This window comes from Entelurus aequoreus, linkage group LG10, assembly GCF_033978785.1.
Source record: "Entelurus aequoreus isolate RoL-2023_Sb linkage group LG10, RoL_Eaeq_v1.1, whole genome shotgun sequence".
Taxonomy (NCBI): Eukaryota; Metazoa; Chordata; class Actinopteri; order Syngnathiformes; family Syngnathidae; genus Entelurus; species Entelurus aequoreus.
In genome coordinates, this window is record NC_084740.1 from 66,614,094 (window position 1) to 66,635,822 (window position 21,729).

The 21,729-nt window shown below is 42.2% G+C and overlaps 1 protein-coding gene across 1 annotated transcript in view; it reads left to right on the forward strand.

The window, feature by feature from the left end:
• The window catches only part of rif1 (replication timing regulatory factor 1), a 50,762-nt gene that overhangs the window by 23,446 nt on the left and 5,587 nt on the right, over nt 1–21,729 (forward strand). Inside the window, exons 9-32 of the mRNA XM_062061483.1 lie at nt 1,053–1,191; nt 1,283–1,434; nt 1,527–1,632; nt 4,940–5,101; nt 7,353–7,463; nt 7,545–7,607; nt 8,911–9,011; nt 10,717–10,803; nt 10,891–10,964; nt 11,027–11,207; nt 11,281–11,388; nt 12,905–13,054; nt 14,232–14,331; nt 14,418–14,710; nt 14,778–14,980; nt 16,013–16,106; nt 16,177–16,308; nt 16,383–16,525; nt 16,596–16,685; nt 16,757–16,805; nt 16,874–19,984; nt 20,063–20,191; nt 20,261–20,347; nt 20,430–20,545. Coding sequence (XP_061917467.1) covers nt 1,053–1,191; nt 1,283–1,434; nt 1,527–1,632; nt 4,940–5,101; nt 7,353–7,463; nt 7,545–7,607; nt 8,911–9,011; nt 10,717–10,803; nt 10,891–10,964; nt 11,027–11,207; nt 11,281–11,388; nt 12,905–13,054; nt 14,232–14,331; nt 14,418–14,710; nt 14,778–14,980; nt 16,013–16,106; nt 16,177–16,308; nt 16,383–16,525; nt 16,596–16,685; nt 16,757–16,805; nt 16,874–19,984; nt 20,063–20,191; nt 20,261–20,347; nt 20,430–20,545 — 5,981 coding nt within the window. The remainder of the gene's footprint in view (nt 1–1,052; nt 1,192–1,282; nt 1,435–1,526; nt 1,633–4,939; nt 5,102–7,352; nt 7,464–7,544; nt 7,608–8,910; nt 9,012–10,716; nt 10,804–10,890; nt 10,965–11,026; nt 11,208–11,280; nt 11,389–12,904; nt 13,055–14,231; nt 14,332–14,417; nt 14,711–14,777; nt 14,981–16,012; nt 16,107–16,176; nt 16,309–16,382; nt 16,526–16,595; nt 16,686–16,756; nt 16,806–16,873; nt 19,985–20,062; nt 20,192–20,260; nt 20,348–20,429; nt 20,546–21,729) is intronic.

The window sequence follows — 21,729 nt, forward strand, 5'->3', positions numbered from 1 at the left end:
AGGACGAGGAATAGCTAAACATGCTTCACTACACACCGTAGGAGGATACAATAGCTCACCGTCGTCACCGCTAACAAAAGATAGCACTCCTGAATGCCATGGGTGGATCTACACCTGACATCCACTGTAATGATACCAAGTACAAGAGCGTATATAGTCGATACTACTATGATTACATCGATATGTTTTAGAATCACAAAATCTTTTTCCGTTAAAAAAAAATGCATATTATGTTTATAAACTCAGGAAATACGTCACTGAACACATGAGGACTTTGAATATGACCAATGTAAGAGCCTGTAACTATTTGGTATCAGATCGATACCTAAATGTGTGGTATGACCCTAAAGTAACGTTTCAAAGGAGAGAAGAATAAGTGATTATTACATTACAAGTGTAGATAGAACATGTTCAAACAGAAAATAACCAGATATTAACAGTAAATGAACAAGTAGATTAATAATCAAATTTTACAGTTTGTCCCTCACAATGTTGACAAAATAATAGAATGATAAATGACACAATGTTACTGCATAAGCCAGCAGACTAATTAGGAGTCTTTGTTTTTGTTTACTTACTACTAAAAGACAAGTTGTCTAGTATGTTCACTATTTTATTTAAGGACTAAATTGCAATATAAAACATATGTTTAATGTACCCTAAGATTGTTTGTTAAAATAAAGCCAATAATGCCATTTTCTTGTGGTCCCCTCTATTTAGAAAAGTACCAAAATACATTTTGGTACCGGTACCAAAATATTGGTATCGAGACAACCCTAGTGTAGAGAGACAGTTTTGAAACTACACTTGTGTGGATGGACATTGTTTTAACCCCATCTGTGTTTTTGAAACTCTCCGTGTTCGTGGGGACATGGCCTAAGACCGTCTCAACAGTCCACTTGTGATTCAATGCCCCAGAATACAGATTTGTTTATTTTTTTGGGAGGTTGGGGGTCCTACAGTGTGTCTCAAAGATATTGAAGGTAGCTGATGTCAAAGGTTGAATCAAAAACTGTGTGCGAGTGAGACCTCCTGTGATGCTTGCTGGGCAGATGTTGCATCGTGGCGGTCCCTTCATCAACTCTCTGCTCCACCTGGAGGAGCTGGGCTTTCGCAGCTCCTCTCCCACCGTCAAGAAGATCGCCTTCATCGCCTGGAAGAGTCTCATCGACAACTTTGCCCTCAACCCAGGTGAGCGACGCCTTGTCCACTCGATGGTTTCCACTGCCTCCGACTGGGTCTTCCGGGTCTCAGCCGTGGTCTTTCTCCCATGCTCTGCCAGACATCCTGTGCAGCACCAAGCGCATGAAGCTCCTCATGCAGCCCCTCATGTCCATCAACGTCAAGACGGAGGCACTGATGCTCACCAAGGTGGAGGTGTGGTGGTACCTGGTGGTCCAGCTGGGCCCGAACCTGTTCCCTAACTTTGATCAGGTGGGATATGTTCTACCTGAAGCTTCAAGCTATTTTTTTTTTCAAATTCATGGTCAAAAGTTTTCAATTAAAATGCTTGCTTTGTCGCTCAGGTGTCGGTTCCTCTGCTGCAGTACACCATTGGATCGGACTCCTCCTCGGCGCACGGCACCCCTGCCAGAGGAGCTGGTCAGAATGGCGTCGCTCACCCCAAAACTGGTAGGACAACGCGGCATGACATTCCCTGAATTTCCACTGAATGGAAGACGGTCGCGGACCGGCACACGCGCGGCGGCCGACTCTTTCGGGGTTTTATTCAAGTCAGTTTGTCCGTTTCCACCGCCTGCCGAACACCAAAGACATGTCTAAATATAGCAGGCATGTGATTTCTCCGTTTATAGTCAGAAATCAGTCTTTTTTTATCTCTGTAATAATATTTTTTAAATATGTTCCTTTTTTCTTCGTTTTTTCTGACCTACAATGTGTGTTAAAATCTTGATCCGTCTCTTTGCCATACCTGCCAACAACTACGGTTTTCCCGTAATGAGTACAATTTTTGATAATCTAGTGGTAAAAACTACAGTTTTCCATTAAAAATTCTGAACTTAAAAATGGAAGCCACGTAGCGAAGCAACTCCACGGGCAGGGGGCAAACTATACGGGAAACATCATTGATGATTGGTTGGTTTACGTATAAGAACATCCATGATTGGTTGGTTGTTTACTATGATAAGTCACGATTGGTTAAGATTGGGGCAAAACATTACAGACACGCCAATCAGAGGCAAGATAGGGAGGGTCAAGACAGGAGCTGACATTTTGTTCATTATTTGTACGGTTTATATTTTGGCATTGAATAGTTGAATCATTTTGAAACATAAACAACATGACTGCAAGATATATGTTATTTCATGCTATAAATCACTAATGGCTATTCAGATAAAGGAAGTTAGCTAATAGAAGAAACATTGTTTGTACGCTTTATGATGTTTGCATTTGGAGCAGTTAGAAGTGGAGATGGAGTCGAAGAGACAGAAATTGGCTATACAATCCAAGGCAGAATCCACTAAAGCAGAAACAAAAAGGAAAATGCAAGCTGCTCAAAAATTTGCCTGGACAGCTCATGTCAGAGCCATCAAAGCAAAAATGCCAAAGTAATGTGTGAATGAACCAAAGTAATGTGTAAATAATGTCAATAACTAGATGAACCATCTGTGGCTGTGAAGTGAACACTAGTAAAGTTGTAAATACTGTACAGAGTAGGCTAACCCATGTGGTTCCTGTGTTGTAATTGCTGTAGTGACTAAATAACAGTGACTGAAACAGAATAGTGATTCATTTGGATGTATTTATGTCAACTGTTGATAATTTTTCTATTCTTTAAACACTAAAATGCAGCTCTTTTATTTTTGCTGGACGCCGCAACAAATCAGTTCAATTTAGCTTTAATCTGCTACTACAGTTCGACAGGAAGTTGCGCTCAAAAACAAAATAAAAATATCCAGGTCTACTTTCAACATAAAAAAAAATATCTTCAAGGAGGATTGTATTTTACACAGGTCATAATGGGCGGCAACGGACATGAAGTCAACTTGTCAAAGGTTTCCAGACTTAAATTAATTTTGACACAAATGGACAAGGACAGGCTGATTCTGGAGGTCCAAAATTAAAGAACAATACACAGGCATATCACAGGCAGCTAATCAAATATCAGCTGATACGGGGACCGGGAAAGTAGAGGACTGGTTGTGTGACGCGCTAGCCAGAGATGATATCACTGTTGTTTTGTTGCTGGCTGCAAGAAATAAAGTGGTTTATCAAGGCAGGACTGACTTTGTTGGCTCCTCTTGAAGGACAGAATACGTTTTTTGTGGCTCGCTACTTCCCTTATTATAAGATCACGCGCTTTTTCGCTGCACGGCGGAGCCGCAACAGAACGGCCGTGGGCATTGCCGAAGGGCAAGACCATAATGATCAAAATTCAAGACCCAAAAGTGAAACAAAATAAATATTGTTTGTTCGAAGAGCAAGTCGGATACAGTCGCCCCATGCTAAGGATGAGTACTGTTCACGTTTGAATCAATACTTCATACTTCGGGCTGACCAATATGGACCAAAACTGATATCCTGGTATTTTTTAGGTTGTATCGTGGTATACGATATTCTAAAGACAGTCTTTAGTTTAAACTCATCACCACATTATCAGTGTTCTCAAATTACTTTTAAACAGTGATTAATTATAGTTACTCTGTACTTAACTTAATTTAAGGCTATATAATTGACCATTGATTGATTGATTAACCAAAAAAGTTATTTAATTACTAATATGATTACTCTTTAATACATGTAATTACTAGGGAAAGTATTTGGTTACTTTAAATACACTTTAGTAATCTATCCATTTTCTACCGCTTATCCTTTTCGGCGTCGCGGGGGGTCGCTGGAGCCTATCTCATAATGTCATATGCAATAGAGAAGTTTCATGCGTGTGTATACCTTTTTAAAAGGCAGTGTGTTGCCAAGCGACGTGTGACGTCAGCGAGGGTTTCACTGCATTTTTTAGCTTTAACAGTTAGCACTGCAGCGGCTGTTCTGTTGAATCTTTTCACCGGCGTGTTACCTCTGGTCAATAAAGAGGAGACACAGACGGTGCTACGATACGGGCACGTCGGCTGTGCACGAAGGCGAATGTGGTGGGCGTCGATGTCTGAAATGCACGGTAGACCCTTCATGCCTGCCGGATCCTTGCTCAGCTACGGTGCCCATTAGGCGCACCGGCCACTAACTGCTGTAACAAAGGCACATCAAAAGATATCGGTATGCCGGTACTCTCTCAAATATATACCACTTTCTAAAATATACCGGTATTAACTCTTAACACCGGTATACCGCCCAGCCTTACCCGTACTCAACGGTACCAATATTCTGTACTTATGTGTGTCTTAATAATATGTCGTTATTTTCCGCCAGCCAAAAAAATTCCCCTCCTCATATTCATATTCCAAAACATCTCTGACAAATAGGGATGGGTACCGTTCACGTTTGAATCCATACGGTCCCAGTTCCCGGTACCGGGGAATTAATACCGCTACCAATTTTCTGTACTTTGATTTGATTTGATTTCCATAAGGTAGACTTTCATTCGTCCCTTTCTGCCCGCTTGTGGCTCATGAATAACAAGTGAACTGCAGCCTAGTTTTCCCACCTAGTTTTTATTTTAGTTTTCCCGCTACGGCACGGCCCGAGGGTCAAAAGAGACGTGTGTGCGCTAATCACCCGTTAAATAATTTGTGCCATTTTTGAAATTTATAGTTAACGTGTTAAATTTGAGACCCCTGGTTATTAGTCATCATAAAAGTTCTAATAACACCTGAAGGAGGAACACAGGTGTCTTGTTTGAGGTGCTAATTTAAGTGGATTCATTTAATCAGGCCTCAATGTTTGAGGAACTGTGCTTTAATCTCGAGTTGATGTTTTTATTTTCATTCATGTTGTGTTGAACATCTGTGGTGATGTCTCCTCCCAGCGGGCTCGAACAGCAGCCTTCGACTCAGCATGAACTCCAGCATGCAGGTGCCCTCCGCCTTCCCCTCCATCCAGCTGCTGGGCCTGGAGATGCTGCTGCACTACTTCCTGGGAACCGAGGTTGTCGCCACGGCGGCCAAGAACAAGCTTGTGCTGACTCTCGGTGAGTGCCGGTCGTCCTGATCTTTTAGTGGCGGTGCGCTTGTGAGTTTATCGCAGTAATTTCGATTATTAATTTCTAATAATCGGGAGAAAAACGATTCATGGGCTGCGCAACGTGCATGCAAATTTCTGAGCTTGTTACGGTGAAAAAAAGAGCACGTCTACGAGAAGTTTGGGATGTCACCATGGTTGCTATTTTTTTATTTGACCCAAGGCCTAATCATTAATCACTAAACTCAACAAAAAAGTAAGTCATGATTTCCGCGTTCACATAACTGTGGACGGAATCACATGATTGGCAAAAAAAAAAGGAACTTGTTAATAAACGCTCATTTATTCCTGAACTTTATTCTGAACTAAACAATCAATGTCAAGAAGGCCACTTAAAACCGCAACTTAACTACAAAGCTAAAGCTAGCAAGAACAATCCATACATCCTCAACACATCTCATCCATGTAACATTAATATACGAACAATGGTTGCAACTTGAGGCTTTTTTTAGCTTTTTTTTTTTTTTAAATAATATAATAACAGCCTCAAGTAAGTCGTCTTTTGTCAGCACCGCCCCCCCCCCCCCCCCCCCACATAGTAGCGCGTATGCCACATCTGGTCTGACTGCACTAACAAAATAAAAGTTTCCAAAAGGTACTTAAAGTACTTATTGATACATTTATAAAATGATTATGCTTTGACTTAAAATACTGGTCAAAATTGTCCAAAGATGTATTGCACCAATAAATGTGAGGATGTATTTAACAAACATTTTTATTACATTTTATTTTACACACAAACTACACACTTTATAGTGGTAAAATAAGTGTAAACGGTAAAAAATGTAATTAAAAACAATTAATACAGAAAAACTCAATGCTATAGTTTTTTATATTGTTACTTAAATGTATTATTGCTTTTATTTTTATTTTACTTGTTGTGGTTTATTTGTTACTCATTTGTATCTGTTTTCTTTTTTTAAACTATGTTTAAAGTTAAGTTTTGGTGGTACAATAAATACTCATGTTTTCAAATTAATGAATAATTGTGCAATTAATCGTGATTACAATATCAATCAAAATACTCAGGATTATTATTTTTGCCATATTCGTCCAGCCCTACTGTGCACTACAGGGGGCACCAGAAAAATGAGCAGGGAGTTTTTTGAGTCAGCATTTTCTGTAAGTAACAGCCAGGGATGTTTGGTCAGTTTTTTGTGGCTGAAATGGTTATTGATGATGACACGCATGCTTCCACACCTGAGAAACTATTATTTACAGTCTGACGTAGCAGAGCTCAAAGCACAATAATACTTGAGATCAGCATATAATCGTTGTTTCATACTGGAGTAAGTTTTTAAAGCACAAACTAAAAGGATAGTTTAGCACAGGGGTGTCCAAACTTTTATTACTTGCGGGCCGCATTGGGCTAAAAAAAGATTGGGCGGGAGGCCGAAAGCCGACTATGTAAATTAACCGCGCATAGTATATTAATAGGATGGATATATAATTCATATAATGGTTATATAATTAATATAATTGGATATTAAGAGTATGTAAAAGTTTGACTGCAACCATGTTTACTTCTGTAACAACCTTTTTAAACTTTTGTAATCAATCAAATATCAAGCAGCTGAAATGTGCTAAACATGGATAAGTGTGAAGAGGTTTTTTGACAAGTTTCCCATCATGCGCTCTGGTGTACTGTTAAGACATTTTTCATAATATCCACAATGTTCTGTGACTGTGCGTTGACCTTTTTTTTTATTTATTTTTTATTTTTTTGCACCATGACTAGGGAAGGTTATTTGTATTGTGTCATATGTGCATGCTGTGCTGTTATTTCAAAGTACTTTCAAGGGTCATTGATTTAATTTCATTGTCCACACGATGGTAGCAAATATGTAGCATTCAGAGCCTGCCTGTTATTTAAGATTAATTTGGAAGCACTCGGCGGTGCGATGCTTTGTTCAACCCATGACGTCTCGCGGGCCAAATTGAAGAGGCTGGCGGGCCGTAGTTTGGACATTTTAAAGAAATAAAATGAGACTCTTTGTCCGATGAAATGACGCCACTCCATCTTGTTGAGTGAATTAAAAAAATGACATCGGTAGGTTGCCTATTGCCACAGCCAATGTTTTGGGCAGTAGACCTAGCACCTGATGACCGTATGGTTCATTAGATAGAGGTGTTAGTTGTGACTTTGATGGAGGTCGAAGACAATACAAAGTTTTTAGCTGAAAGCCTTGTTTTTCTTCTAGAACCTTTAAAACATTCTCTCTTGAGCGCTGCCTGTTCCTTCAGCAAACATGCTGCTGTGCTCATCTCCAGCATCAAAGATGGATTCAGCAACGTCGGCAAGGAAGCTCCAGGTGCACTAAATAAAAGATGAAATGTACCTGAAAACAACTTACGTTTTTTTAGTCAACATCTTTTACTTCCTTTTTTTGCAGAGTCACTTTTGGCACTTCTATGGAATCATCTTGTCCATTTTGTCAGCTTAGCCACTGAGTCTGGTAAGTTCCCACACGTGAGTTTGGTGTATCTGGGAAGTATTCACTTGTTGATGCATTTTGTTAAGTTACAGCCTTTTAAAAAAATGGTTTCAATTCATTTTTTTCCTCAAAATTTAACACTCATTACGACAAAAGAAGCAATTTTGTGTGCAATTTTTAAGCCTGTTTGTGTGCAATTTCTGCAAGTATATTTAAAACAACATTAAAAAAATGGCATGTACATACATTTTCATAGCCATGAAGCTGGAAATATCCTATCTCTACCGATCATCCTTCAGGTGTTTCTAGTGATGGGTAATTTCAACCAATTCCTGGTACTAAATCGTACCAATTGTCAGTACGTTTGTGTTTTAATAGATATTATTTCTGATAACATAATTTTTTTATTGCAACATTTATAAATGAGCTGAATGTGATAACTGCTGTTGAGTTATCTTGTTTTATTTTCATATTTCTGAGTCTCATTTGCAATATGTTCAAAATGTTTGTATTCAGACTTATTTTTTGTGTAAGAAAGGTTTTCTTACCTGCTGAAACTTCAGCCTTTGTCAGAGCTTTCAAAATAAGGTCAGCTGTTTTTAGACAGGAAACTTTGACAGCTCTGACGAAGGCTTAAGTGTCAGCAGGTAAGAAAACCTCTCTTGCACAAAAACAAGACCTGGTGCGCTCATCGATTCCTTGTTAATGTATCGTGCACACTGTCTATAAACTAATGATCATAAAACAAAACAAAACAAAAAAAAAATATATATATATATACTTTTTCATTTATTTTATTTTTACAATTTTCCAGAGGTCTTGAAATGAAATGTGACCACAGACGGATGCCTAGCCTCTTCCTGCTGCGTCACTAATGAGATAATGTCAAAAAAGTGCTTTGCTTGTAAGAATAAGTTCTGGGTTCAAATCCTTTAGCCAGGATGATGTTCTGTGAATATTTCAGTGTAAATGTTTCCGTGGTTGCTGCACTTCAAGGAGGGTTCTAAAGCTGTAGTTCCCGCCCAGGCAGCGCCACATAGAGCACCCCTGATTGGGTCTGGGTTGAAGGTCCGTCCGGAGGGGGATGGAAAGACTTCATCCTGGCCTCCTGCCCGACTCATTGCCACTTTCATCAGTTTAAGTCCGAGCACCCGGATCATTCTTTTAGTCTGGGCTGCCGTGACGAGAAAGAACCTCTGAGGGGTCACGCCCCAGTGATGACTGTTCTGCATCAGTCATGTGCCGCCGTGCTCGGAACTCTCTGTGAATGCTTGAAACATCGTAAGAACTTTCCTTCAAAGTTGTTCCCCCGTGTGCCCTGCAGGCAGTAAGAAGGACAGGCAGGGCGGTGAAGTCCTGACGCAGATGTTGCAAACCCTCGAGAGCATCATCCGCTCAGAAGCTCTTCCTGCAGATAAAGTCCTGGTAGGAACGTCTTCATGTTCTTGTGTCAAGAAATGCACTAAGTGGAGAATCGATATAAGACCACCCACAAAACGGCGCATCCTGAAGAGACGGTCAGAGAGCGACTTGAAGTCTGTGAAACATCTATGCAACATTTTGACCAAAGAACCACCATTACATGTTATGTAGACCACAAGCAAGTGTTTTACATGTAGAAAAAATATCATAATATGACGGTTTTAATGCGCCTTTTGTATGAAAATAGACCGACTCATCGGCAGTGGGCCTTATAATCTGGTGCGCCCTATGGTCCGGAAAATACGCTACTTATTATAGTCTGCGTTGGTTGTGGTGGCTGTCCACGCTAATCATGTTTGGATGATTACAATCCGAACACTTAGTTCTGAACCAGTTGTAGTTCTTGACCAGGGGTGCCCATTACGTCAATCGTGAAGGCTCTGTCAGTCGACCGCCAGCCAGGCATTAAAAAAATAGACCTAAAAATGAGCGATCATCAAGCTTCACCAAGACGTCACTTGATTGACATTCACGGCACCCGAGGGTCTTGTGAGATGACGCCGGCTGCTGCCAGATCATTATTAAGAAAAATTGACCGACAGGAAGGCGAGAAACACTTTTTATTTCAACAGACTCTCGCGCCGCACCTGCCGTCAAAACTCTAAAGACCTACTGCACAGTTCCTGTCTCCACAATAAAACTGCTGGTGCATCCTGCCTGCGCTAACAAAATAAGAGTCTCAGAAAGCTAGCGTACACAAGCTAGCAAGCTACGGAGTTTGCCGTCAATGTATTTTTTGTAATGTATATAAAAAGTAGTATGGAAGCTGGACAAATAAGATGCCAAAAACCAACCACTTTCATGTGGTATTGGACAGAAAGGAGGACTTTTTTTCTCCTCCTCTTGAAAATGTGGACGTTTTCAGCACTACTGTCTGATTCCAATCAATGTAAGTCATCAGAATCGGGTAATACACCAACTTATATTCTTGTCCTCATGAAAGAAAGGAATCTTATGTGTTAAACATGCTTGTATTATTGTTAAACATCTTTAACTTGTTAACAAAAACGTCTTTTTCATAAATAAATAAATATAAATTATAGAAATGAATGAGGTAGATCCCCTCGACTAGGTCAATTGGAAAGTAGCTGGCCTGCAGAAAAAGTGTGGGCACCCCTGATCTCGAGTATTTAAAAGTAGCCAGAGAGAAGGTATATTTTTGAGGTGACTGATGTAGACAGAGGTCACCGGATGTGTATCACCCGCGAGGGCGTGGCTACAGGATATTAAAGTTGACAAATGGGAAACAGTCTTTGCATGCATGTTATATGGTTTGACATGACTTTTTCAATTATATTAATGTTAGTAAATGATCTAGTGATGAAATGTTGTGGTGCATTACAAGGGACATGTAAGTGTCAAAAAGACAGCTAAAAGAGGTTTGCCGATGAGGATAAAGCTAAAGGTCAAATATAGTGTAGAAATGCACCCGATGTAGTCTTGATTTTCAAGATTTGCTTCCGGGGTGTGCATGGCAGCACTTCATGCTGATAGAAATGTTCCTCAATCTTCTTTTTTCCCCCTCAAAGTGTGCTCACATCCCTAAAAATGTGATGGTTGGAGAAAAAAAAATGCACAGAGTAATTGGGTCCTAAAATAGTCCAGAAAGTGTTTTTTGGTACTAATACAGTATTCCAACATCCTGCAGATTCTCTTGGAGGGCACAGTCAAAGGCATCTCCCCTCGCGTCCTGGGCTCTGCCGCCTACCAAGTGGGCAAGATGGACGTGCTCAACGTGAGCGCCTCAGACTCCATGCTTTCTAGTGTTCACCTATGATGGCCTTTTTGGAGACAACCCAACGTTTATTTTTTTTCTTCTCAGGGAACGCCAGCACTTTTCCTCATTCTCCTCCTCTTCGACAGCAGCATGCTGGCGGCCTACATCGAGGACGCCAGGTGGGACTGGTGTGTATCAACGTGGCGGCGACTGCTTATTGAATATGTTTTACTCTGTGCAGGTTTTACCACTGCCTCAAGACGCTGGTGGGCTGCGGCCTGTCGGGCCCAACCTCCCCGTTGGCGTTTGGCGAGGCGGTGCTTGGCGCCATAAAGCGCAGCGCCGCCTGCGTGCACAACAAAGAGCACCTGCTGAGGATGTGGAGCGCAATGGTCGGCCCGCTGACGGACACCATAATGCAGGTGTGGTGTTGTTGGACTGGTCTCCTGATGATGTCACAGATGACGTGAGGCCTTGTTGGATGTTTCGTTGCAGTCGAATGAAGTCAACCAAGGAGACGCCTTGGAGCACAACTTCAGCGCCATGCACTCCGCCTTGTTGTTCCCCGTCACGCACCTGCTGAGTGGGACGCCTCTGCAGCAGGTTTGTTTACAATACTTATCAGCAGACAGCATGGATGACACCATTTTGGTTGTAAAAACACAAAATGTCCCTTTAAGAGTTTCGCTGCCTTTTTTGGCGATTGTTGTGGCCTAAAATACGTGAATTTGCAGATGCTTTTTCACAGGTGTTAAAAAGTTTTAAATCCAACAATTTCAATTTAAGGCCTTAAAAAATAAGTTGACAGCACTAAATTCCTTAATGTATATGGATTTATAAATTTCAAAAGGGCGGCGTGGCGAGGTTGGTAGAGTGGCTATGCCAGCAATCGGAGTGTTGCTGGTTACTGGGGTTCAATTCCCACCTTCTACCTTCCTAGTCACGTCCGTTGTGTCCTTGGGCAAGACACTTCACCCTTTGCCTCTGATGGCTGCTGGTTAGCGCCTTGCATGGCAGCTCCCGCCATCAGTGTGTGAATGCGTGTGTGAATGGGTAAATGTGGAAATACTGTCAAAGCGCTTTGAGTACCTTGAAGGTAGAAAAGCGCTATACAAGTACAACCCATTTATCATTTATTTATATTGAATATTTAATGAATAAATTATCTAAGTATGTCGCTCTACTTTCAAAATTTAGGCACTTTCTTCCTCTTAACGCTCTCCTAATTCTGTATGGGACTATTTGAAGCACATATAAACGCTTGCAACATCGTATGGTGTAACACGTATCCCAGTTATCTTAAAAAACTTGCGGGCCGCACTAACATTAAACCTTCATATTAAGGTGGGGGCCGCAAAATAACGTCTCCCACGGGCCGCGTGTTTTAGACCCCTGTTTTACGTTTAGTGTTTGTCCATCTTGAACATTCATTCATACTCCAGCCTGTTAAGAGCATTTGTGAACTGATGTATAGCGTGTGTTTTTATCGGTAAACTTAAGACAATGAGTGACAATCATCACACTTCAACACATTGGTCTGAAAATGCTGCTTCTTGGCTAGGTCATCATTGCAAACAAGCATTTGTTTTTAATTCTCTTGCCCTGATATGTCAAGCTTGAACAAATATGTAAATGCGTGTAAACTAGAGAACCGGATAACAATTGTGCGATTTGAGCAATAACAATTTGATATATTGTTGCACTTTGCTGTTTCTGTTTCATCTACGCAAGAAACAAACATAAGTTTTGATCAGACGGTTTGTGTGCACGTTTCAGTGCCGCTCAGGCAAAATGTATTGCCCAAAACGAGGCGAATTGGCAAACATGTGGGAGAAAGTTGCAGGCTTTGGACAAAGTCCCAAGGGGATTAGTTAAAAATTGTGTAAATTGGCGCGACCAATTGATGACCAACTAGTTTTTGTAAGAAGTAAGACTACGTATAGATTTTGACCATGTATGGTATTAGTATGATCCTGAAAGGTGTACATTTACTCTTCCATATGGAGCGACTCTTAGTTACACACACACACACACACACACATTCATGATATCAATAAAGTTAAATGGTTATGTCGTCAGATTGTACGTGCACATGAGTCTGAATCTGTCGTGTCTGCAGGCGTCCCAGAAGTCCATGCTGTCCACGTGGTCTAAACTCTACAAGGTGTTTGCACGCTGCTCTTCTTTGGTGGTCACGGCCGAAGAAAATGTGTGCTGTGAAGAAATCTGTGCCAAGATGGCCACTACGGTGGACCGGGAGACCTTGATGGTAAAAAAACATAATAGTGCTGTGCGATATTGATAGACAAATAGCTTTATTAATCCCTCTTTGGGAGCTCCCTCGGGAAAATTCAAATTCCAGCAGCAGCAGGTCGCACCAAAAATACAGAAATAATACAGAAAGATAAAAAAAAAAAAATGGAGTTGTGTAAAGATGTATATCGTAGTATTTCCCTGACTATGGAGCGCACCATTATATTAACTAAACAGACTCAATAACTCTGCGGTGACGTTTTGGTGAATTTGTTAAACTGAAACAATACATAAGAATGCCATTGTAAGTTAATACTAACCAAGACACTCATAAATATGTTAGCATGTTAGCTAATGCTATTGACGCAAGCTTGATTATATTACGAAGGCACATACAAAAATGTGTGACAACACATTGCATAGTAGAGTTTTAACTTGCACTTACAGATGTAGTGACGAACTGTCATTACTGACAGTGGTTTTCTGAAGTGTTCCTGAGCCCATGTGGTGATATCCTTTACACACTGATGTTGCCTTTTGATGCAGAACCGCCTGAGGGATCCAAGGTCACGGGCATTGCTGCTTATGTGCAGTGATTTCTCCAGATTCTCTGAACCTTTTGATGATATTACGGACCGTAGATGGTGAAATCCTTAAATTCCTTGCAATAGCTCATTGAGAAATGTTGTCCTTAAACTATTGGACAATTTGCTCACGCATTTGTTCACAAAGTGGTGACCCTCGCCCCATCCTTGTTTGTGAATGACTGAGCATTTCATGGAAGCTGCTTTTATGCCCAATCGTGGCATCCACCTGTTCCCAATTAGCCTGTTCACCTGTGGGATGTTCCAAATAAGTGTTTGATGAGCATTCCTCAACTATCTCAGTCTTTTTTGCCACGTGTGCCAGCTTTTTTGAAACATGTTGCAGGCATCAAATTCCAAATGAGCTAATATTTGCAAAAATAACAGTCTTCCAGTTCAAACATTAAATGTCTTGTCTTTGCAGTCTATTCAATTTTTGCAAATCATTGCATTCTGTTTTTATTTATGATTTACACAACATGCCAACTTCACTGGTTTTGGGTTTTGTATATAGAAATTCAGCTCAGCTATTTTTGCTTTTGATATGCTGGCATAATATTAAGTACCAGTACATGATATCATCATCAACCTTGTTGCTGCTTTCCTCAGCTTCCATCCTCGCTGATATTGACTTCTTGCATCCTGCACGTCATGGTGGAATGTGTGGACTTCTCCCCGTACACGCCACACTTCCAGCAGAAGTTAAAGTGTAAGTTCATCCTTCTAGTCACTCAAGCACTGCAGGACCATGACTTCCGGTCTTGTTATGAATGCTGTATGATCTCGCTGCTGCAGCTCCCTGCACTCCAGGAACCTGGAACAAGAAGAAAAGCAAGGCTCTCGGGAACTTGTCCACCTTGGAGACCCTGCTGGTTCAGTGTCTGGATGCGTACCTGGCTGGCCAGGAGGAGGTTCCGTCCGAGAGCACGGGCACGGCACTGCTCTCCGTCTTGTCCGCCCTCTTCACCAACCTGGTGCTTGGTCAAGCCGTCAAGGAGCTGCTCACTTCCTCCATCCAGTCTCTCGCCGTCCTCTATCAGAAAGCAGAAGGCGAGCCGCCCGAGTTCACATCACAGATTCTTACCAAGGTGTGTTCTTGAAGCGTAATGGCTTAATCGCTAATTAAGATGCTATCATAACGGCGTGCTCCTGCAGATGGAGAAGCTTGTGAGCGAGATCTTGAACTGCATCCAGAGCCGCTCTGCTCTGGCCTATGATGACGACCTCCTGGCTCTGCTGTCTCCACTGCTTTGTGTGCTCTTCTCGCACAAGAACAAGCAGCACCGCACAGCCGTCACACACTTCTGGAATTCCACCTTCGCCAACACCGTCAGCCTGACGTATCCGGAGAAGCTCAGGTGTGTGTGTGTGTCAACCACTATCAGAAATGAGGCCAATATTACATATATATAATCTGTCATGAGACATGCAAATATAAATTAAATACACAGAGGACTTAAGTAAATAAAATGAACTCAAATATACCGTATTTTTCGGACTATAAGTCGCAGTTTTTTCGTAGTTTGGCCGGGGGTGCAACTTATACCCAGGAGCGACTTATGTGTGAAATTATTAACACATTAGCGTAAAATATCAAATAATATTATTTAGCTCTTTCACGTAAGAGACTAGACGTATAAGATTTCATGGGATTTAGCGATTAGGAGTGACAGATTGTTTGGTAAACGTATAGCATGTTCTATATGTTATAGTTATTTGAATGACTCTTACCATAATATGTTACGTTAACATACCAGACACGTTCTCAGTTGGTTATTTATGCCTCATATAACGTACACTTATTCAGCCTGTTGTTCACTATTCTTTATTTATTTTAAATTGCCTTTCAAATGTCTATTCTTGGTGTTGGGTTTTATCAAATAAATTTCCCCCAAAAATGCGACTTATACTCTAGTGCGACTTATGTTTTTTTCCTTCTTTATTATGCATTTTCGGCAGGTGCGACTTATACTCCGAAAAATACGGTACCTACAAACGAGGCATAATGATGCAATATGTACATACAGCTGGCCTAAATAGCATGTTAGCATAGAATACCTTGCAGTCATGCAGTGACCAAATATGCCTGATGAACACTCCACACAAGTCAATAACATCAACAAAGCTCACCTTTTTGCATTCACGCATAGCATAAAACGTTTGGTGGACAAAATGAGAGAAAGAAGTGCCCCTCATCTTTTTCCATTTTCAGACATTTTTGAAAAAGCTCCAGAGAGCCATGGCGCTAAAGAGCCGCAGGTTTACCACCCCTGCACTAGTCAAAGATCCCTTTATTTATCAGAAGTTTTTCGCTGCTTCAAGTAATCTGCTGCAATATAAGTTTTGAACTTCCTGGCCAGTTCATTTCTTCGTACTTATTTTTTTCAAAGACCCATCCTGACCCAGGTGAAGCAAAAGACTCCCATCATTCTTCCTGGGTTTGAAGCCATCAGTGGTCCTGATGATCTCAGTGGACAGTATTCTGTGAGTTACAACTTTTCCTCCTACTTTTCTTCTGGTGCCACTTTTTCTTAGCTGTGGTGTCTCCCCGCAGAGCGAGAGTTCCCAGTTAGAAACCATACTCAGCGGTGTGCCAGTCTCCTCTGCAGGGAAGACGGACTCTCTCCAGGGAAAGTCTGCTGTGGCAAATGACCAAAGCTACATCAAGACCTCCAAACTGGTCTGCGTAAGTCTTTATCCAAGTCTCGTCTCGCAACATTGCTTTCCTATGTCAGAGCTAAACACATTTCCTTTCTCTAGACAAAGCTTGACTTTGGCTCCCCGATGGTTCCCCGCAGGGAGGTCTTGGAAGAGCAGGCTTCTGTTGATTTTGTCTTCATTCCTCCTGAGATAAAGGAGAGAGTTTTAACAGAGCACCAAAAGGAGGTCAAAAGGACCAAAAGGTCTGATTGAACCGTTGTTTTTTTTAATATTTCTAATAGGTATTATTAAAAACATATTTTTGCTTCAAAGGGTGGACATACCTGCTATGTACAACAACCTCGATGCCTCTTTGGATACCACCGTTTTCACTCAGTACACACAAAGTCAGGAAGACTCTGTGTAAGTAAAACATTGAGTACTTATGTGCACGTGTCTTGAAGCACTATTTATGTCAAATTATCTTCCCAAAGGGGCCAGCCACCAACTGAAGAAACTGTTGCCCAGGAAACTCCTGAAAAGGTAAATAAACTTTGAAATACATGAAAACCCTCATTTCATCTGTCTAAAAACTGTCTTTGGTTTCTCAGGGTACTGAGTTGAGTGAGGTTTCTGACATTCAAAGAAAGGACACTCAAGACTTTGAAGCTTTCGAGAAAAAGTCAGAGGAGGAGCCGGAGATGATACCTGAGTCGACCGATGTTTCCATGGAGGACGATGCCAAGAGTGACGTCAGAGCTGAAGATACAAGTGCACAGCCTGCAAAGACGACCAGTCCCAACACGTCAGTCTCTGGAACTCCTCAGAAGTCTAGCAGTGGCAGTAGACGTCAGAACTTCATTACTTTGGAGAAATATGCCGAGGGAAAACCTGCGAGCCCCAGCACTGTGTCCACCTTCACAGGATCCCGAGTTAAGACCTCTAATAGCCAGGAACCCGCGACAAACTCCGATAGTCTTTCTCCCGAAGCATCCCAAAAAGTGAGTCTGCAAAACTCTGAGAGTGTCTGTGAGAAGACCCTAAAGTGTCCAGTGAGTGAAATCCAAGAGTCCCCTCGAAGGCCCAAAGTGGATGGTGAAAGTCTAGTCAAGCCTGTCAGGTTGACTGAGAGGCTTACGAGTGATGAAACTGTAGATGAAGATGTCATCCCAGACACTCAGACTGAGGATGCGGTCATGGTGAGTCCTGCAGAGACCATCACCTCAATGGATGTGACACCTTCAGATTCAAAAGCGGATTCTATAGAGACTTTTGATGATTGCCAGTTGTCTGAAAGCCTGACCTCTCCCAGTGATACGAACATGAATTCTCAAGAGACACTTGTTGATTTGCAGTCAGCCATTTCTCAGAGCGAGCAGAGACGACAAAGCCGCAGACAAAGTAAGCATCTACTCCCGGGAGAAGAGCCAGTGAAGTCAGACATGTTGTCAAACAGACCAAATACCAGAAGCAAGCTAGCCAGTGAGAAGGTCACTGCGAAACTACGGAAAAGGTCTCTGAGGGACAGCGGGTCAGACAAAATTAACTCTCCAGCCCGATCACACAAGAAGGTTAAGCTAAATAGCAGTTCGGGGGAGTTCCTCATTAAACCAGAAAACAAAAGTAAAAGCAGCAGATTCCAAAATTCGAGTCAAACAAACGACCAGTCGGACTCTCCGGCTGAGTCAAGCCAGTCTCCGAGAAAGAGCAGCCGATCTCGTAAATCTTTAACAGAGCCTGATGAGGAGAATGGTATAAATGCAGAGTCTGCGAAAAATTCCCAACAAGCTAACTTACTGTCAGATACCCAGTCTGATTCTGATAGCCAATCACAACAAAGACGCCGCCAGTCTTCTAAATTATCACACGAGCCCAAAGAGAAGGGTCTTACGGAGCCTGAACCAATGTCTGAGAAAGTGCCAAGTCAAACTGCCTTAAAACCAGACAGCCAGTTTGATTCTGAAAGGCGCCGTCGGTCTTCAAAATCCTTACTGCTGTCTGAAGAGGAGGATCTCCAGCAGCCAGAGAAAGTCTCTGGTCAAAGTGACTTACAAGCAGACACCATGAATGTTTCCGAATCACAAGAACAACATGATCGGCCTGCCAAATTGGTATTGGAGCCTAAGGAGGAGAGTCTTAATGGACATGACACTACATCTGACAAAATGTCCAGTCAGACTGACTTTAAATCAGATAACCAGTCTAATTCTGAAAGTCAGACACAGAACCATCTTCGCAAACCTTCTAAATTACTGCAGCAGATACTGGAGAAAGGATATTTAAAGACGGAGTCTGAATCAGGAGATTTTGGGACAGACCTTAAAATAGTCTCGCCTCAAACGGATGACCAATCCCAAGAATGCGATTTTGTTGAGCAAAACAAAACCACTGAAGGAGATTCTCAGTTTGCTTCTTCAACTAGTGGTGAGTTTCAAGATGCGGTGAGCACACCAAAGGGTCATTTAAAGATGGTTGAGCCTGAAGAACTTAGTCAAGATTCCCAAAAGATCATGCCAGCGTCCACTGCAACGCCACCTCTAAAAACATGCAGAAGACCAAGTAAGGCATCTTCAGAGGACGGCGATAAAAGTGAACTCAGGACTTCATCCAGGAGGAAAAGCAAGGCTGCTTGTTCTTGTACTTCAGAAAGCTCCCATTCATTGGCTGGTGCAGCATCCACTGAGTCCTCTCCATTGAGGGGCAGATATTCACGGCGACAGTCTTCTACTACTGAATCATCTGAGTCAGAATTGTCACAGGCCAGGAAACATCCTTCACTGCCCACAGAGAGTCGTAGGAAATCCAGATTATCGCCAAATGCTCTGAAATCACTTGAAAAAGTGGGTGCAAAGGATTCTGCAACTCCAGAAACGTTGAAAACCACTAAAGTAGAATATGGTGATTTATCAAAAAGCTCAGATTCTTCATTTTCTGAATCACCAGAGACTTTGGACATCTCCAAAGAAAGACAGATAGACAATACTGAAGCATTAGAGCCTGAAACTGCAGAGACTCCACTCATTGTGTCACCGTGCAAGAAGCAGAGCAGACGAAGAGTCTCTGGAACCAAAACTCGTGCGTCTTTAGAAGAACCACAGCAGTTGGAATCAGAAATGATAAACTCAGAAGAGCTCCCTACCCAGCAGAGTCAGGAGGACATGGTTTGTGAGACTTCTGCTGCAGACACACCAGCTCCTCCCAGTGACTCCCAAGAGAAGTTGCAGGAGGAGAGCATAGCTGAGGTGGTTGAACCTGTAAAGGATTTTGATTCCAGTCATCGTGAAGACGCAGTTGCTCCAGCCGTGGACGAACCTAACAGTTCCACACTTGGACAAGTCCAAGAAGAAGGTTCAATTGTAGTTGATGTTGAGGAAAATTCCCCAAACCAGGACTTGGAAGACGTATCAGAAAAAGATGCCCCTGTGTGTGATGGTGATAAAGATGAACTGTTGCCCTTAGAGAAAACCCAGACCACAGGCATAGATCCAGATGCTGCTCTAAGCAGTCTTTGTACATCCGACTTAACACACAGCAGTGTCGCCCACAATTCGCCGGCGAAGATTAAGGATCTGGAGGCTGCGTTGGGGCCAGCCATAGTCCTGAGTCCCTGCAGTAACAGGACCAAGGGCATCTGGTCGCCATCTGCCTCCCCGTCATCGAGTATCCTGAAAAAAGACCAGAAGCGACTCCTGGAGGAGGAGACACCCTCACCTCCAGTGAAGGTCGGTGACGCTTTGGCCACATGCATGCTTTTTATGATTTGGTTGTAAACATAATCGATGTTTTGTCTCGCATCGCAGTCCAGGCGTGTGTCTTTTGCGAATCCAATCCAACAACACGAGACTGCGGACGACATTGATCGCCGCAGCCCTGCCGTCCAAACCAGCTCCCCTCGAAGATCCAAAGTTGCCAACCTCCACCAGCCCAAAGTAAGACTTTACTTTAGCAGTTTTTAATGGAAACTTGGAATTTAACAACCTTCTGCCCCGCTGTTTTAGTTAATCACAACGCCAACAAAGGGCTCGACGATCTTCAGTCCCAGGATTCTTCGGAGTCCAGGTTTCAAGAGCTCTAAGAAATGCCTGGTAGGATTGATCACACCCTTTAATCCAGGCCTAGTCTACTTCAGAACTTCACAGCCGGCTGATTTCTGCCACGTCTTCTCAGATTTCTGAGATGAGCCAGGAGCTCCGCCCCGTTCCCAAAGACTGCATCTACCCGGCCCTGGTTGGCTGCTCCGCACCTGTAGAAGCTGTGCTGCCACAGATATCCTCCAGCATGTGGTGAGTTCTGGCGAGGATAAGATTCCGTTGTTGTTCATGAGCCTTCTTGTCGATACAAAAGGAACCTTACTTTTGAGGTGCTGTTTGTAAATAACAAAGCCTACTAGTTCTTGTTGGCGATAAAAATCCAAGGTACCCAGATTTCACGTCCACGTGGATTTACTTTTAATTTTTACCAGAGCCCGTCTAAGTGGCTAACGCTCCTGCTTGCTTCCAAAATAATACTCAGTTATTAAATTATCTTCCCAAAATATTGTTTTATTGCTGTATTTTTCTGGGCTGGAGAGCGCACTGGTATTTTAGCCGCACCCTCCGAGTTTTAGAAGAAATAAATCAGTTTCCATATATTAGCCACACCGGACTATATGCCGCAGATGTATACCAGTACAAAAGATTTTGTAAATGTTTATTTACATAACTTAATTGTTTCCAAACGGTGCCTGTAAAACGGCTGATCAAACAAAACAGAAGTCATTGTCATGGACCCACTAGCTGCGCAAGCTAGCTCCCCAATCAGCTAAACAGACTCAATAACTCCACGGTGACGTTTTGGTGAATTTACTAAGGAATTTATGTTGTAAGTTAGTAATACAACTAATAATACTAACACAGACACTTGTAAATGTGTTGAGTACATTACTATAGCACGTACAAATATGCATGAAAACACTCCTACACTCAAACACGGGACAGTTTAGTAAGAATTGTTTTAGTTATATTGTAAAACTTACAAAAGTTTCTTGGAGTGACGAATGAAGAATCTTTTCAGGCAGAAATGTTATAGACGAAGACTTGCGGTTCAAAGAACGAAACAGGAAGTACTTTTTCAACCCGCACGCACCTGCAGTGAGCAAACTTGTCCAAAAGATGGCGCTGTCACGCCAAATTTCTTCCCTCTACAAAAACCTTCCCTCCCCCATTTACTTCCGTGGTCATGTTTCCTCTTACGTCATTGACAGCGATCAATAGCACTTCGGCTTTGACTGCCCGTCGCTGGAAGGATACTTCGTCTTTGACAGCTGCTGGAATCTGAAGAAATCGATTATTGTTTTTTTTTGTACAGGCGCGAAACAGGACAGTCGCGTGCAGGTTAAGGGCCCCCGGCAACTTTGTGATTTTATTGGACGCAGCCCCGGAAGTAAATGGGGGAGGGAATTTTGTAGAGGGAAGAAATTTTGGCGTGA